Source organism: Epinephelus lanceolatus, chromosome 2 (assembly GCF_041903045.1).
Source record: "Epinephelus lanceolatus isolate andai-2023 chromosome 2, ASM4190304v1, whole genome shotgun sequence".
Taxonomy (NCBI): domain Eukaryota; kingdom Metazoa; phylum Chordata; class Actinopteri; order Perciformes; family Serranidae; genus Epinephelus; species Epinephelus lanceolatus.
In genome coordinates, this window is record NC_135735.1 from 39,579,288 (window position 1) to 39,598,030 (window position 18,743).

At 42.1% G+C, this 18,743-nt stretch overlaps 1 protein-coding gene across 7 annotated transcripts in view; it reads left to right on the forward strand.

Annotated features, from left to right (window-relative positions):
• Window positions 1–18,743, forward strand: part of LOC117245643 (A-kinase anchor protein 13-like) — a 147,614-nt gene that overhangs the window by 83,671 nt on the left and 45,200 nt on the right. For 5 of the 7 annotated variants that reach the window (XM_078161635.1, XM_078161629.1, XM_078161638.1 and 2 more), the window contains exons 11-17: window positions 2,021–2,166; window positions 5,271–5,635; window positions 7,372–7,419; window positions 10,418–10,595; window positions 11,049–11,151; window positions 15,497–15,539; window positions 15,787–15,898. In XM_078161635.1, the coding sequence (XP_078017761.1) occupies window positions 2,021–2,166; window positions 5,271–5,635; window positions 7,372–7,419; window positions 10,418–10,595; window positions 11,049–11,151; window positions 15,497–15,539; window positions 15,787–15,898 (995 nt within the window). The remainder of the gene's footprint in view (window positions 1–2,020; window positions 2,167–5,270; window positions 5,636–7,371; window positions 7,420–10,417; window positions 10,596–11,048; window positions 11,152–15,496; window positions 15,540–15,786; window positions 15,899–18,743) is intronic. The other 2 variants (XM_078161642.1, XM_033609121.2) reach the window with 1 other exon arrangement.

Genomic DNA, 18,743 nt, shown 5'->3' on the forward strand with positions numbered 1-18,743 from the left:
TATTTATAGAGCTCATTTTTATACAAGCGATGTAGGTAAAAGTGCTTTACAAAAAAAAATAGAAAAGCAGCACATAAAAACAAGGGCAATTAGACAGTGAAGAATAAGTAGATGATTAAATGTATATGTGAAAGTAAAAAAAAACAGCATGAATAATAATAAAGGTTTTCAGCTGTCATTAAAAAACAGAGCCTGTGTCTCGTATAGCAAAGCATGCAAATTGTAGGGAGGGGCATTTTAGCTCATTTCCATATTCAAGTACTCTCTCATTATTGAGTAGTCAAGTAAAGGAGTGGGAATCACCAGAGGATCCACGATACGATATAATCGTGATACTTAAATCACGATACAACAATAATATGTTGCGCTATGCTGTGATATATTCCCTTTTTTCAACTGTAAATTATCTCCCCAAAGGAAACTTTGTCAACATCTGTTTTATCTAATAAGACAAAGTTCCCAGTCTGTTTATCTCACTTCACTTCGCCATTTTCTTGCAGCAGAATGTATCTAGTTGACTAAAAAGCAATTCATTATAATATTCTCGAAGGCTACCTGAAGTTTGATTTGTATTTGTCATATTAATAATTTCTATAATAAAAAAAATTGATACTTCACACTGTGTGACGATACGATATTGCTACACAAAAATATCGCGATACAAGTATCCCGGAAAAAAAAAAAAAAGAAAGTAACGGAAGTTAAGGGTTGGAATTGAACATCCACACCAAAATAAGGGTAGGTGTTAGGGTTAGCTTATCTTTTTTGCGCTGCACAGACTGTACAAATTAGCTATGATACACAAGTTTAACATTATATGGCTTGCAATGCACAATAATTTTGTTTGTTTTGTCGAAATACTTACAGAAATCAGTCTTATGCCTGGTTGCCATTCTGCCTGAAACATTTTTTCAAATGATGTCTGACTGAAAGCGTTATCTGCGTCTGCACAGATCTGTCAGGTTTGCCAGATGGATCTGTTACATCACTGTGTCCTGTCCAAAAAATGTTAAGTTTTAATATAGAAGCAGGTCAATTTATGTTTATTTTTATTACATATGACTAAAGACTGACGTCTTAATCGAGTACTCGTGCCCAGTCCTGAGCAAATAGTGTATTTAAACCCCAACATGACTCATGGTGGGCTGCTGTTGAATATGGTTCTATGGTTAAGCACTGGGACTGGATCTGGGATCTGAGGCCAGGGCTTTACAGCGAGAGCAGTAGTTTTAGGTTGTTTTTGAGGAAGATATTTAATGTGGCAGAATGCTGGCTATGATTCAGGTGGGGAAGTGGTGACTTACTCAGCCACACATCGACGTGGCTGATGTTTACACACACTGGGCTTCAACCTGTCTGCGTGCTAATTGCTCCTGATCAAACAACTGAAGTGAAAATGACTCCTAACTTTGCTACAAAATGTTGCAGAGAGTCTCTGTGAGCCTCTGTAAACATCAGTCGGCCCCAGGGTGACTAATGGTATGTGTGTGATGCCACACTGTCATGAAAGCTGTTTTGCAGCACATCAATAGCATTTTCAGTTGTCATTTTCTCTGTGTGGGATTTTAACTTCAGTTCTGCTCTCAGACCTTTTAAACACACAAACAGTAGTTGTTTGCCTTTGCGGTTCAGCACAGACGGCTGTAATCAGGACAGTCGGCCATTGATCCGCCAGGCTTTTCACACCTTCTCAAATTCCCAGAAGTCTTTTCACTGCTGTCGAACAGACCTGCTTATGTTTTAGAGGAGTGAATGAAAACTGATTACTTTGGAAACATGGCACTTGTCACTTAACAGCTGAATGCTCTCATGAGAAAACACAAAGTTAAATAGAATCTAACTTTAATCACATTATACCGGAATGTTTTCCTGATTGAAATGTCAGCATTTCTCCTGGTACCTTCGTATTCCTGATAGCTCCCGTTAATAATCCCGTTAATTTTCTACTTAAAAGTGCTCTATTTCTCTGTGATTTTCAATCCGCCATATTTCGGTGTTAACAAATTGTTGTGTCTTTCAGGATCCTCGCAGTCTTCAGCGTTTCCCAGTTTGCCCAGTAGAACCAGCAGTGCCACCAGCTGTCCCTCCACCACACACAGAGACTCTGCCAGCGACATAGAAAGCCTCCTGAACGCAGAGCCAGGATATGACAGCGTCTTCAGAAAGGTCAGACTCACTGCTTTCTCTTTGTAGCTGGGGTTCAGTGGGAAAGCTTCACCTCCAGGACAGACAAATTGGACGTTTGACTGGGGATTTGCCAACTCTACTACGAGGAAACCCCTAAATTCACTTGATGAAAACATTGACACTGAGTTGGTTATGAACAGTGCTTTGAAATTATAGCAAAGAGGGGAGCAGAATGGCTGTTTAAATCCCAGTTGCATGTGGCAATTTGGGGCAGAACAAAAACTAGAACAAAAAAGCAAAAACAGCTCTTATCAGTGTTTCTGTATGAGAGTTAACCAGCTTCATAGAAAACCAAACTTAAAAACAATCAATAAATAAATGAAAAAATGATAAATGATGCGTTAAATTTCATTTTGCCGTGAATTCAGGATTCAACCAAATCCTCCGCTGGCTGCAGTCCAAAGCTCCAGTTCACTCACACTGAGCGGCAAGAATATATTTTGTGTTGTCCTCTGCAACTAGTCCTATAGGGATTTTATAGTACATATATGAAGTAGCTGTTTTGTCAGTCCCTCAGTCCTGCAACTAGCCCTATAGGGATTATATAGTATATATGAAGTAGCTATTTTGTCAGTCTGTGCTTGGCTTTTTTTATTTATCAGCACCTGAGGCTGAGATGCCAAACATCTACTAAGCATCTTTTTAAGCCGGCAGCTCTACACTGCTGCTGGGGAAGTGCAAGCCGTGGTCCCTGCTGTCACTCTACTGCTGTTGAAAGTCTGTTTGAAGCCAGGCGCCCTTTGGTTAACGTTGAAATACTTGTATCTCTCCATTTCTGCAGCCTTGAGTGCTCCAGACATGCTCATGGTAATGTGAACCGAATGTCCTTTTTGTTGTAAACAACAATGGGAAGAGTCAGTGCAGACAGCATCAGCTGCCGGGGAGTATACAGTATGATGCTGAGGGTTAGGATACTGTAGATAGACAGGGACAGGGCAAAATGGGCCATGAAATCCACAGGCTTTGATTCCGCACAAAGACCACAGCGGCTAAATTCAGCTTCAGAAAGAGAGGATTAATGTCTTCACTGCTCTCTGAAGGCGAGATCTCTTTCTTTTGCCCTAGACGATACTCAACATTTTCTACAAGCTGTAGAATAATTGCCCAAAGAAATGGTTTCATAACTGGTAGCACTGATCCCGGCAGCATTTCAGTTGAGCACGTGTCATGTCCATGTGCCCTTGAGTAAGACAGTGTATCTTTAAGTGCTCACTAATTGTATTGTGTAAGGATCATCTAAGAGCCTAAAATATAAAATAAAGTTACAAACTTAGCTGAATCCTTCTCCTAGCTTTGAAGCTAAAACCATGTGACTGACTGACAAACATATACTGCAGTCACATGCATCTGAACGTATAGAGACACACACACTCGTGCATTCTCGCACTCCCACAGGAAGTCATGTCTGCAGCATAAAGCAGATCTTTCATTCCCAGCTCTCCAACAGAAGCAGCTCTATGCTCAGTGCTCTCTCTGCAGCTGGCAGCACAATAGGCCCAGTTAAAGCTCACACCTAAAAATTAGCCCTAAATGGACTATCCCATACCTGTGTGTGTGCATGCAGGAGCTCTTTCCCACCAGAACCAGGTCAGAGAGTATTTACCACTTCTCTTTGTTTTCATGGTGTAATTCAGGGCTCATATTACAGTCAGATAGACAACAACAGTCAAAAATAAAACAAGGAGTCCCAGCAAATGTCTTTGCTGTGAATCACTGACCTGAAACAATGATTAACACGTCTTGAAAAGACTGTATATATCACTCATATAAGGTTTTTCCTGGGAAAGGTTTGTTTTCACAAGGTTGCCATCATTTATTGGTGTTTGTTTTATGTCAGTGTTGCTATAAAGTGGCTCTTGCTCATTATCCCTAAGCCTTGCCATTTGGTCCTCATTATATCCCATTCCTGTGGATTAAACAGCCCTCAGCATTCTCTTAATTCATCGCATGCTTCAGTTAAAAAATGCTGATGGATATACACAGTGATTTGCGAGGTAATTAAAAATTATTTGAAGGATATCTGTTCTGCTGCATTCTATCCTGTTCTGTTCTCCTGTATTCTATTCTATACTGGTCTGATTTCTTCTGGTATATCATATGCTGCTTTATTCTCTTTAGGGCTGTACCCAACTCAGAATTAAGCCAGTCAAATCAAATTTGGCTGATCAATATGAATATTTGAGCATTTGTTTTTTTGTCTATATGAAGTTTTTTGCTGGCACTACATATCAAGCAAAAGCCAGAGACTGTGTCGCACCAATTTATTGTGAGCTGTAAGTTCAGCACTTCTAATCAGAAGAGAGACGATGATGTTATCTCAGAGCCCTATGATGCAGAGTCACTCTTTCTCTGTGCTGCTGCCTGCATGTCCGCAGCGCCCTGAACTCAAGAGTAGTGTGAAAGTCAAAAGTGCCACTCCGCAGCAAAATCTGGGAACCAAAACACTGCACATAGCACAAAAAGTAAGCAACCTCAGTCGACTGAGGGGTCTCCAACTGATGATTTGAAACTCCAACTTTCAAGAGGCAGCCCTGATTCTATTCTATACTGTTCTTATGTCATCTGTTATATTCTGTTTCTACTATTCTACTGTGTTCTGCTCTATTCTGCTCTACTCTATAGTATTTTATTTTGTTCTGTTCAGGTCCATTGCATTTTATCCTGTATCTGTGTGGCTGGTTAAATAGAGAAATTGGCTCATCTATTTTAAGTATTCCCAGGGGTCTGTTGCTAGATGACCAAGAAGTCGTTTCCCTGTTATTCAGGGTTGAGGGTTCCACTTCCTGTGTGGCCCTGTTAGAAGAGCAAGGCCCTGATACTGCCAGCTGTAATACTCTTTCCATTGGAGCGCTCCTTGATTAAATATGGGATGGAAGTGAATACTTAAGTGAAAACAGCTACTTTTACACACGTCTGCTCCCTGAAATAATAAATCAATCAACATTTCATTAGAGCTCGGCATTGAATTCGCTCATTTTTGAATTAATGAAGCGGTTCTCATGGCTCAGGACAAACTGTCACTTTTAGGAAGTACTTCTTTTACTTTGACAGTTATGATATGTGTATTTTTTTTATGTCTGCAGAATGATGAACCAGTGACAGGAGGAGACAGTGCCAGCGAGGTTTCCGTCTCCTGTTCCTCCACAGACGACACCGCCAGCGTCGGTCCGTCGAGCTCCAGTCCGGAGGGCAGCCACGGCCTGGAATGCAGCTGGAGCCCAGAGGAGGGCATCCAGACTGGGGCTGCTACCACTATAGGACCGGGCAGCGTTGGATGTGGTGGTGGTGGAGGAGGAGGAGCGGGAGAAGCTGAAGAAGAAGCCAAAGACAGAGTGACAGAGGTGCTGCGGCGCCCCTGCTCCAGCATCCGCTCCCAGTCGCCACATCGCCGCCACAGCTGGGGTCCTGGAAAGAACAACGGAGAAGACGCAGAGATGAACCAGAGGAGGTGAGACTGGGAAGACAAGATTATATTTGAGTCCTTAAGATGAAGTAACTCTAATTACATTGCAGATGTAGTTGAATTGATAGCGAGATAAGAATGTTACTCCTTTGTCCTCGCCATCGGCTGCTGGTGTTCGCCTGGCGTTAGTCAGTAGATGTCAGTAGACCTGATGTGTGCAGATGTCAGTATTATTAGAGCTTATTGATGTCACTCCCTCTGTGCCATGTCAAGTGTTTCCTCCTCCTGCTGTGAGCAGCTGTGTTGCCATTTGTCTGGTGTTGGTAGGGAGCTACCAAACACACACACACACACACACACACACACACACACACAGAGTTGCATACACACAGAGACTCAGAGAAACACACGTTCACACTCACAGCAATATGCACCGAAGCCATCAGTTGGCACGTACTGCTTCACACTCACACATCGACACACTAAGAACACTAATGCAGAGCACATTAACAATAAGACCTTGACATCTATTTTGTCTTGTGTGCTATAACGGTGGCCTGTCATGGACTGTGTGCAGAGTAGTTGCCAGGCAATAAAAGGCCTGGGGCACGATGTTGGAGTAAAAACAGAAAAACAACTGCTTTAGACTTTCATCAGCTGCTATTTTTACGATATCCAGGTTGGGCACAAACACACATTACTGCCAAGCTTTCATCTGTAGTCTTTTTTTACAGTGTAACTAACGACAGAACGGAGAGTCATTTTTTGACCAGAGGTGTGCTTTACAGATAAACATGAGGCACCTGGAGCACATAAGAAGAATGAAAGGACAAAACATTTATAGAAATGTTCCTCGTGCTGCTAAAAGTGCATTCTGGGTAAAGACTGTAGAGACATTTCTATAACTCAGGAAGTATCTTTTACATGTCAAGCAACAGGGAAAGTGAATGCAGTGAATGTAATTAGTAAGAAGACCACATATCATTCATTACCTGTTCCTGACTGGTTTCCCCCCCTTACTGTTTAGTCACATTTTGAAGGAACAGTTTGATATCTTGGGAAATGCTTTCTTGCTGTGAGTTTGATGAGACGATGGTGCCTGTATGATAAATATGAAACTAAAGCCAACAGCTTAGTGTTAGGAGAGGAAACAGGGTGATACAACTAGCCTGGTTATGTCCAAGGGTAACAAAATCTACCTACAGCACCTCTAAAGTTCGCTAACTATAAACATGTTTAGCTTGTTTGTAAAAGGGACAGTTCACCCCAAAATCAATAACACACATTTTAAAATGACAGGGTTTTTATGGCGGGTTACGCACAAGACTATTTCTTCGCTGTGTGCAGAAATTTACTTGTGTTTTAACGTCATTGTGAGAGACTTCAGGAGATCATTGCTCCCAGCCAAGAAATAGGCACCTAGCCCTCCATCATATGTACATTTTTTTTTTTTTAATGAGTGATCTTTTGATGTGCTGGTAGGTCGACTTTTTCGTCGATGGACAGAGCCAGCCACATTATTCCTTTAACACCATTATTCTGAAGAAATGCCTTTGTTATCACTCCTCCAACATGGTGACCTGTGCCTCAGAGCTTAACACACACACAGTAGTGCCCACAGAAATCCAACCCTTCTCAAAGACTGTGGTTCCATCAGCAAATAAATAGTTCATTTATTCATTCATTATGTTCTTATTGACCTGCCATTCCCTCATATTCCAACTCATCTCACCTTTCATCCACTGCTCCCCGTCTCTGTCTCTCTCATCCATCACCTTCAGCTCCGTCCGTAGCCCTGGTGAGGGGAAGCCGACCTTTCACAGGAGAAGGTACTAATAAATCACATTCATGATTTCATGTGATGATAAGATTGACTTGTTGCTAGGTGACATGCAATGGCAAATTCATGTAGGTGTAGCCTCTGCGGATCTCCCCCACTTTTTTAATGTATGCTTGTTGAACTGCTGCTGCATTGTGCTCCATCCCTGCAGGCGACTGCGCTGAAAAATGTAGCTCTCTTTTCCCCCGTTGGAATGTGCAAGAAATACTGTGGCAAATAGATGGTTGAGACACACTGGTGTTTTGTATTGCAGTGGTAATAACAAGCAGCCACACAGAAAGAGGGGAGTTTAGCTCTGGAGGCTCAGAGGATTGTATTGGCAAGAGATTGAGAACAGAAGATTTTTTTTTTTTTTTTTTGGGGGGGGGGTAATAATAAGGTCTTGAATTGAATTTTTCAAGACAGTAAAAGCTTCAGAGGAGTGTTGTAGGAGACAGTGTGCCACAGGAGTAAAAACAAGATGGAAGATTTGCTTGTGTCATGCAGGATTGTTGTAGATGCAAGAAGAATGGCTTTGTTGCTTTTAAGGCACAGGGAGTTGGGTATTAAAAAGATCCATGTTGTGGTTACCATCAGTGGATCTGTTGCACCTCTGAATGTTATCGTTTCAGTTCTGTAGGCTCAGCCAAACTCTAACCTTGGACTTCTAATGAAAGCCGTTGAATATGAAGGTGGTCATGTAGCTGTAATTGGCACAAGCATCCATGTTAAGTTCAGGATAGTGTAATGCAACATGCCGATTTCCGGTTTCAGCCTTCTGGCGTGACTTAAGTGAAGTCCTAGAAAAGATGTAGGATCCTAGATTGAGACCAGAATGACATTATTGTATAGATTGCATTAATAGTTTAACTGTACTCAATGCCAGTGTCCTACATTGGTTCTACAATGAGCCAGCAGGAGGGAGTAGATGTAAGGTCAGACAGGCCATTACGTGATTTCTGAAATATTCTAACGGTGTCTAGAGGTCCTGGAAAAAGTCTGAAAATGTTTAAATACAAATTTACAAATATCGGGCTGTAAAAGTCTTCAAACAGTCTTAAATCTGAATTTGTGAGGTCTTAATTGCCACAAATATTTTATTTAACATTACTCATCCATCCTTTAATTTGCTTTTGTCAAAATGAGTCAAGCTGTTCTGCATCAAAGTCCACACTTCTAATGTTACAAATCTTTACACCTTCCACTAAACTTCATACTGTCTTTATACTTGCACTTACCTGTCGGCAAAATGTAGATCAACCTAACTCACTCTCATAACCATATTCCTACATAAAACCTACCTCTGCACATGGCCGCAGAGATACTACTTACATTTATACTTCCCTGCAATGCTTAAATAACAAAAAGAGGAGCTTTAAATTAGGTCAATAAAATATTTAGAAAAGGTCTTAAAAGGCATTAAATTAAGTGTCTGACACCTTTAGACACCCTGTTTTCACCGTTTTTAACGTGGTTCATCTGTTATAAGTGATTAGCTAATAATGGCCAATAATATCAGCCTGCCTCTATATCTGTCAGGCTCTAACTAAGACATGGCTCTTATGGTCAGACACCACTGCTTGAACCACTGAGCCACATCTTTGAAGTTCAAGAAAGTAGAGGCTACTACAGCAGTGTTGTCACCAGTGGTAATAGTGCCTAGACTATTCTGACAGTTTATTTCGGGGAAACAGCTTGGGTTCAAGTTTATTTCCTGCGTGCTATTGATATTACCAAAACACTGCAGCAGGAAATGAACTTGAACCCATTTACAGTGTTTGTGCTTACTAAAGAAAAATCTACTGTACAAAGTTGAAGCAACAGCGCGCCTATGCCGGAATAGAATCACTCTTTTCAGACATTCCTGTAACCCCGTCCTTTTCACATCCTCCTCCTCTATCTGCTTCACTGTAACTTTGCCATGACTTGCTTCCCATCACTTCTCTTTATCTCCATCTTCTGTCTCCCCCTCACTAACCCCTCCACCTCACACTCACACCTCAGCCGGTGCCCTCCAGATGCTCCCCACAGCCACGGTGTGCAAGTAGTTAGTTCCCTCAGGTACAGTGTGTTTGTGGGGGGGGGGGGTTTTCACCTGAACTTGTTTGAATAGGGTGTATTTACATGCTGCTTGATTTGCATTTGCCGTTTATGTGGGCGTGTACGCATGTGTGCATGTGTTTTTGGGAGTTCCCTGTCCAGCCAGTTAGTCAGTCAGTAGCTTTCTACAGCAGAGGGCTGCAACAGCTGCAGGTGTTACTCGTGTTTCAGCACCGAGGACCTTTTGGCTCTGTAGGATAGTATGTTATAATACTGGAATGAGGCAGGCCTTAATATGACAGATATAGTCATCTACATTCACAGCCCCGAGGATAGGTGAGTGCTGCTCTACACTGGTCACTGGTAATCACCAAGTCATGATTCTTTTGCTCCAGTTTGGGTTAGTGATGTTTGAAGGTGTTGGACTGATGATTTGCTGGATAATGGAGTGCCATACAAACCCGGGAGGTGGAGATAAGAGAGATTTACTGCTGGAGCTTTAACTATCACAGAGTCTGTCCTGAGGCGAATAGAGCTGCGGCCACGTAGCATAGCTCATCCTGAAATGTAGCTGTAGTTTTCCTCTCCATAATCATTGTATTGGATTTTTCAAGGCCTCTTATTTCCAGTCATAGATCGATGTAATTGGGTTTGTAAATCACAGCTGCAGAGCTCTCTATGCTGATGCTGATGTTGGAAGACATTTGCTGCTGCTTCAGCTGTAAATCTGGTCCGGAGCCCAGTGATAACTCAGCTGGCTAAACACTGTGCAGGACCAGCTGCGTGTGTATGTCTGTCAACAGGTGCATGTGTGCATGTCTATGTGTTAGTTTGTGTTTGTTGCAGCAGGGGCTGGGTGTAAACAGAAGTCTGTGATGAATAGTCCAGAGAGACTGGTGGAGAGTATATGTGCAGTACAGTCATTCCTCCTTCTTTGAGGTCACTTGTGCGTCGTTTTAATCATACAGCTACAGCCTGGAGGGGCTCAGTGGGGTCCAGGAAGAGCTGAGAGGCCCCACCGCTCAGGGTCCCCGAATCCTGGAGCCTTCAAGGATGCCCCGGCATGACAGCGATGACAGGGGCTCCCTGGTTTCTCTGACAGAGGAGCAGGAGGAGCTGGGGGAGCATGGCAGACTACATGACCCGGTCAGCTAACACACACACACACACACACACACCCACACACACACACACACACACACACTCACACACATCATCATCACGTTCATCCTTTAGATGTCATATCTTCATACTGTCACACAGTCGGCCCAGAGGGAACCTCACAAACATCCTCAGCTTAATTCACATGAGAGGAAAAATGGATTTGTAAAGCTTGTACGTAAACAAGACTTAGAAGCAGTCTGGGGAACTTTGTCAGTTTGGGGATTAGTACGAATTAATAAGCATCACTTTCCTCAGGCGGCTTCTCTCCGCTCTCATTAAATTTAAAACAAATTGTGAACACAACATCACAAATCATCTATGTAGTTTCCCTTTTTAGTTTGTCCTTCCTGTTTCCAGTTTAGTGACTGTTAATTTTTTTTTGTTTGTTCCTGCATGCACGGTGTGTTTGACACAAGCTTTTGTCTCTTGCCACAGAAATCAAGGAGGTATCGGCCTCTGCGAAACAGCTGTCCTCCCATGACCCTGCCTCTCACCAAGTCTGTATCTATGCTCGCCATCAGCCAGAGAGACATTGATGGTGAGTGACAAGTCGTCTGGCTGCTTTTCTGTTTTACCCTCAGTGATCACATTACAGTTATAGATCGCGGCTGCTATTTTTAACACTGAGCATCTCTGACCTCTTTATCAATAAATTCCTTTTCAATTATCCTGCTTTAAAATAATAATATATCGAAATTACAAGTAGAGCTGGTAAGTCTGGATTTTAAAGTGTACTTCACATGCTCGTTTCTCTAAGCTGATAAGGCCAAAGTGTTATAAAGTTATTATGTTTTCCCTGAATCAGTTCCATTAATAATGAAGACAAAACTAGACATGTAAATGGAAAGGTGTTATCTACGTAGGTGAGGTGAGGAAGTATGCTTCATAAATACAGCAGAAAGGTAATTAAATACAGAGGCATCTATTGTCTCAATTATTTAAAGGCCTGACACACCTACGGTCCACACACACAGCTGTTTTCACTTATTTGCCTCATGTGAGGACTGTGTGGGTGTGTGCATGCTGTGCTGAATTAATTTTGCCCTACCTGTTAGGGTGGGGGACGTTACACCTTTATCATCCTCACTGGTTCATTAAAGGCTGAATGAGTAGGATTTTGGCGGTTGTAGTTTGTAAACACAACATTCAGAGTTGGCTCTGGCTCAGTGACTCCTCCAGGATGTGTGTGTTTGATCTTGCACCTGAGGCACGTTCAGTCTAAAAACAGCGTGCACTGTTTTGCTATGGTTTTCTGGTTGCACTATATGTTTTCCTCAAAATGGTGTGAAACAGTGTACAGCGAACTTGTGTCAGAAATGTTACCCAGTCAGCAGTGACATGTATAGAAATAAATGTCCAGTAGATTTCTACTTACTGTACATACATGTTTGCTTTTATTTCACACTTGCTTTGGCAATGTTAACATATGTTTCCTACGCCAGTAGAGCCCAACTGAACTGAACTGAACTGAACTGAACTGAACTGAACTGAATTGAATTGAATTGAATTGAATTGAATTGAATTGAATTGAATTGAATTGAACAGGGTAGCACTGTGGTACAGTGGTTAGCATTGTCGCCTCACCGCAACAGGGAAACCCAGGGTGGGGAAGCCCTTCTATGTGCATGTTCTCCCCGTGTCAGCATGGGTCTACTCCGGCTTCCTCCCACAGTCCGAAGCCATGCAGGTTAATTGATTGCCCATAGGTGTGAATGTGAGCGCGGATAGTCTGGCGACCTGTCCAGGGTGTATCCTGCCTCTCTCAATGAATAAATGAATTGAATTCAATCCAACTGAACTAAATTGAACTGCACTGGGTGTTAAACACACCACTGTAACCATTTATATAAACATTTGGCTACGTACATTTTGTGAGGACTGAATGCGCCCCTAGTTGCTACGTTGTTATAGAGGCCCGCCCTCACACCCTGCACATTGTTTCTGGCTGGGGGCTTTACACCACTGTCCAAAGGTTGACACGCAGAAATGCCTGAACACAGCAAACTAAGAAAATTCGGGCACAGGTCGGGGTCTCTGCAGATACAGACTTGCTGCACACTCTTTGTAAGTGATGATGGAGCCTATACATTGTTTTTAGGAAGATCCTACTCATTTTCCCTTTAACTTTGGTGATGTAATTCCAGCACAGCTCCACCCAACCTGAGCAGAGGTGGAATTAGCCAGAGTAAGTAAAAACACCTGTGTGAGTGTTCAGGGCCTTTGAAATATTTATTTATTTCTTCACCAGTTAATATGCCCGGTAATGAAGTTTCTCTTTATCTTGACATTTCTACCTCCTGTACCCCCTCCTCACTGTTATTATAAAACTCTTGATTTTAATAAGTGATCACTTCCTGCTTTGGTTCTTTCCTGCCTGCCCCCCCAGCGGTGGGACGCCTGAGACGTAAGAGGCGAATTTCTTTCTCTTTCAACCTTTCCCCCATCCTCACCAAATCTAAGTCTCAGTTCCTTTATGGAGACTCCTCGTCTAGCGATGATGAGGATAACTTGAGTAAGTAATGTCCTGTAAATGTAGCTGCAGTAGAGCAGTAGCTGTGATGTCAGAATCAGAGCAGTAGCTGCTCCTGTTAGAGTTCCCCCTCAAAAGACTGTAGCCCAGAGTCAAAGCTGCCGTCACTGTTCACTGTGTGAATATGAAAGTAATGATGGCTCATCCTGCTGAAAAGGGTCCAGTTCACATCGTCATAAGTAGCGCAGCCAAACAAAAGTTTTGCTTTAATTAAGGAACACATTAACGATCTTTGACACACTCAAATGTTAATGAGCTAGTCGTTGGCTAAGTACAAAGATTTGTGCACCCATGTGCCCAGTTGTGACCCACAGCACAGACATGTTTATGTCCCTCCTCTATAGGTGTCAAAAAGCTCTCTGAAATCATCCACATAAAGGTAGATGAGGTTGGCTGAAAGAAAACTGGTTGTACTAAATGACTAAATCATAGTATTCCATCACAAAATACACGTATAATGGAGTTTACTGAATGTTCGCAGAAATTATGCATAAACATTCAGCCTTAACTTATGTGCGACCTCTTGCTTTCTACACTTTATCAGTGGGTGAGTGCTCTGTTGTATTTATGCTTTTACAGAAAGCAGAAAGAAAGGCACTTAAACCTCGATGCTGAAGGGCAAGGAAGCCCAAAAGTTCATCTGCAACAAACTTTTCACAAGGAAACCACTAATTACTGGTGATATTAAGCTGCTTCCAGTATAAATGTGCAATTAGAATAATGATAATAATTCCTGTTGATGACGTTAAATAAGACCTTGACTTTTCCCGTCCCCTACCCAGCCTAGTATTTAGCTGACCTTTAATTAGATGATTATTTATTTTGTCTCTTTGGAAAAAATGAAACACAATCACCAGAGAAAGAGGGAAAGGAATAATCATAAACACTGCAGGCGAACTGCCCCACAGATAAATGTGAGCCTGTCACCTTTAGTCAGAGACACTGAGCCTTCCCTTTTCTTATCTGTGAGATATTTCCATTACTGTCCTCTGTCTCCTTGACGATGTTGCTAGCAACACAGGCAGGCCAAAACTTTGCCCTCATTATCCTGTTTTTGGGTTTGACTTTCTGATGCAGAGCAGGCAAGCGATGATTTGCATATTTGCGTGTACGTCAGAATATTGGGGTGGAGTGATTTTTCTAAAAGGAGAGAGCTGTTCCCTAGAAAAGATGCATGCCTTTGTTAAACTGGGGCCGAGTAAGTAGAGGCTTTGTGGTGATTGTTTGGCAAAGACTGCGGTGTATACTCTGATTACATGCTTTAATTATTATTATTTTTAATTTATATTATGTGCAATCAGATAAAAAGTACAACTAGGTCAGAGATTAATTGAAAAATACCAACTGTTTGGCAGTCTGTGGAGCCTGGAAATCCAAGTTTGATTAATAGAGGAGGCTGGGTGGAGTTTGGGTACCACAAGCTACCTACAAGCATCATGGCATTTTGTGATGAGAGACACAGATACAATAACTGTGAACAGATGCTGAGATTGTAATTTTTTTGCAGGGGAAGAAAATGACTTTATATTTTAAGAGTTCACAAGGTTGAATGTAGCCAGGGATTTTTTGGAGCCAGTATTTAGCAGCCATTAATGGCACTGGATCAAAAGGCAGCAGTTCAGCTTCAGCTTTTGGCCTCGGTGCTGGTCGCTCTCATCAGTGCCAGAGTCATTTTGTTTTTTGGCTTCTACACAGCTTCCATGAGAGTAGCTAAATGTTAAATACCTTGCTCAAGGACAGTTAAGGTAGCTGTTTGAGGACAGGAGGGCATGGATTATTCAATTCTCTGCCCGATTCCTGCAGCCAGGACTGGAACTAACAACCCTCTGTTCACAAGAATGATTCTCTACACTGTGTCTAGACAGGAGCCATGGTGTGTGCAGCATGTTAGCAGAGCAGCAGCCTCAGTGCTCTGTGTGCGAGTACGCAGGATGCGTTCAAGCACAGTATTGAGTGGCAGGTCATGTGCATTTTGTCAGCACTCAGAGCCCAGTACAATATCACTGTGTATGATTAAAACAGAAGAAAATAGACATAAAGCGTAAAGGTACACTGGCTTGCGTCTGGTAGGGAAAATCTTTCTGTTCCATCAGACGCACGGCAGATGCAGCTGAAACCCCTCCTGTTAAGACAGCTGTTGGTCAGTGAGTTTATCCACATATTCAGAGAAAGCGCAATGACGTGGTGGTTGGTGTGGTCAACACATAAACAGAGTTTTTCACAGCCTAAAATAGAGTGAGGAAGGAGAGTTTCCACCTGAGACAAAAACAGTGACTAAAAATAAACTCCTGTCCTGTTTTTACCAACTCCTGACTCTTTGTTCTATCACTGACTTCCTCTCTGTTCTTTCCAGGTATGAGGTCGTTTTCCAGTGCCTCTGGGTCACTAGCATACAGGTCAGTCCAACTGTACACACACACATTACCAGAATATAGTTCCATAGATTTTTACAGCAGCTGGGACCTTTATAGTCCTATAAAGAAACTGTATGGAGAGATTGTTGGGAGCAGCAATGGTTCTCTATGGAACATTTATGGTGCTGTAAAGGACCCGTTTTGGAATGTGTTAACAGGTGAGCTTGTGAATGCAGCTGTTTGAGGATAAAATTAAACGTGTGTATGTTTATGTGTGTGTGTGTACCAGTATATCAGAGGAGGAGCCTGGGCCTCTGCGGAGCGACACTGAAGGAAAGAGTGTGACGAAAGTCAGCCGGACCTTCAGCTACCTCAAGAACAAGATGTACAAGAAGACCAGGGTGAGGGAACAACTGGGTTTATTATTATTCTTAAAGGGACAGTTCACCCCAAATCAAATATGTATGTTTCTCCTCTTACCTGTAGTGCTATTTATCAATCTAGATTGTTTTGGTGTGAGCTGCCAAGTGTTGGAGATATCGGCCATAATGATGTCTGCCCTCTTTCCAATATAATGGAACTGGATGGCACTCGGCTTGTGGTGCTCAAAGCACCAAAAAATACATTTCAAGAACTCAGCAGCAATGTCTCCTCCCAGAAATTATGACCTGGTTACTCAAGATAAGCCACAGACCTTGTTGTGAGAAGTTTTACGTAGGAACTACTTTCTTCCTACAGCATCACTGCCCAGAAGGAAGCGTGCATCTACTGCTAGCTCACTTAGCACCACTTAGCTAGCTAACATTGCAACTCAGCCAAGGAGGGCGCCAGTAGTGTTTACATCTCACGTTGTCATGGGCTCAAGCCCTGAAGTAGACGTATCAGTCTGCTCGAGTCTGGCTTTCAAGTGTATGTCTTGGTACTTTGAGCATCTTAAGCAGGGTGCCATCTCATAACGTTTCATTCAAGAGAAGGCAGACATCCTTAAGGCTGATTCCTCCAACACTATGCATCTCATATCAAAACGGATTGATATATATATAGTACTACAGGTAAGAGGAAAGACATCTGTTTTTGAATTTGGGGTGAACCGTCCCTTTAAAAGTATATTTTCTATCTTCACTATATGCTATTTTCTAAAATGTTTCTCATGTGCACAGTGTGTTTCAGCCTCCCTTCATAGGCTTCTCCTCCTTAAACATTTATTCCTCTAAGTAAGGATGACTGAACACCAGGTTGCTTTTCAGCCTCACACTGTTCCATGTACATAATGTAGGTGTGCTCACATTCACACTGAGAGCTGCCCCGCGCATCTTCCTCTGTTGGCCTCTGAACAGCTCCAGTCAAACAGTTGAGGTTTCGTGTCTTGCTTCAGGGCAAGTCAGTGTTTCTTGTAACTTCCCCTCCTTCACAGTACGTTTTGTTTTTAGCCTGCAAACATTTTCTGGTCACAGACCTGAATCTCAGGTGTAAGATTTGGTCAAGTCATATCCTTGTCTTACACAGAGCCATGTCAGGTTATTTACCTGGCTGAAGGTGTTTTTCCAGTAAGAATATTGTAGTCATTTTTATTACATTTTGGGCATTAATAACTCTTATTATATCTATAAGGTTTTGTCATGGGTTACTGCAATTCAGAAAATACAAAACTTAGCACTGCACTATGAAAATCACTGGAGTGACATACTGTGTTTTGGCATCCATTAATCTGATTTGCAAATAAAAATACCAGTATTTATATTTCAAAATAGTCCTCATTGGCACGAAAGAGGCTATATATATAGTCAGTTAAACTTGTGTTTACTGTCAGTAATCGTGCAGCCCTTGCAAAGTGACACAGAGGGGTGAACAGGAAGTAAAACAGGAAGACAGAGCTGGCTGTGGTATTATAATCTCATCTCTAACCTCAGTCATCGTTTTGCTTTTAAAGTGACAGGATTCTGGAGAAGCACACCAGAGCCTGTGTCTGGTTGCTCCCTGTCGAGAGTAAAAGTTATTGATCATGGTTTTGCAGTAAATTAGCAAACCTTCGATGTTTAAATTGGTACCCGATTGTTGGATTGCGTCTCTGATATAGTATATATGTATTCAGTGACAACCAAAATGGCCACCTCAGCAACCACAGACCTGTCACACACCATATGAAAACTTCAACAGGATGAGGCTTTTCAAATCAAAGATAAAAAAAAAAGATTGTCCTCTTGTGTTTTTTTCTTCCTATCATATCATTAATAACCTTTACATATATATAAAAAAAAAAAATCTGAATGACCTAATTATTATATTTGTGACTACTGTCAGCTGATCTATTTTCGGAGGTGCTGTATGCATACAGTTTCTGTACATATCCAGTAAGTATGAATCTTGTGAAAGGGGATCTAGTTAGTGCAGTTTTGACATAGCGTCTGTACCAGACTGGAGGGTCATTGCAGAAATCACACCTCCTGTAGCGAGGCACTTACTTCCTCATTCAGCTTTCCTGATGGAGCCTCAGTGCTGTTAGTCGCTTCAGCCGCAGCCAGGGATGTTATACAGGAGATTTACAGGGAGCCATGGCTTCTCATTGAGATGGAAAGGTTGGCTGGAGGTAGGCAGAGAGAGTGCTCTGGTTTCCCATTAAAATTGTAGTGAAAGGGACTGTCACAATATCATGTTAAAAGTGCCTGGTGTTCCCGTCTGGGCTGATGTCTTTTTCCAGTGAAGTCATTGCCTGGTACATTATGTTTTACTCGGACGTCTTTTTGTTTAAAGCTGTGGTTTGGATGTCACAGGTGATTACTTCTCCTGTTGTAAAGGCTCATAGCCAAAAGGATTGTACTCAGAATCATCTTTGCTTCCTGTGTTTTTCTGATAAATTCAACTGTTTTTGTATTTGTTTGGATATAATCAAGGATCATATCTATTAAAGATTCTTAGAAAGGCTACTGTTCCCATGCAGAATGCTTTATTTAGGCTTCTACTTCACAGAAGTTAGTCGATGTGTTTCCTCGTTGGTTCGACTGCTTGTTGCAGGAAGTGAGAATGAATACCAAGTGTTGTAATGGCTATGAAACATGTAGGCTCTCTGTGCTCCAGTCAGCCTTACGCTATCTTGAAGCAACTGAACAAAATGAGCTCTAGTATGTCAGAGCTTTGTGGTCCCCTCAAACCAAGAGGCCCAGGGCCGGCCATTAAAATGAGCTGGAAACTCCATTTTCCCATTTCCTCTGGGTTTGGGTGGAGGCTCTGTGATGTAAATCCAAGAGA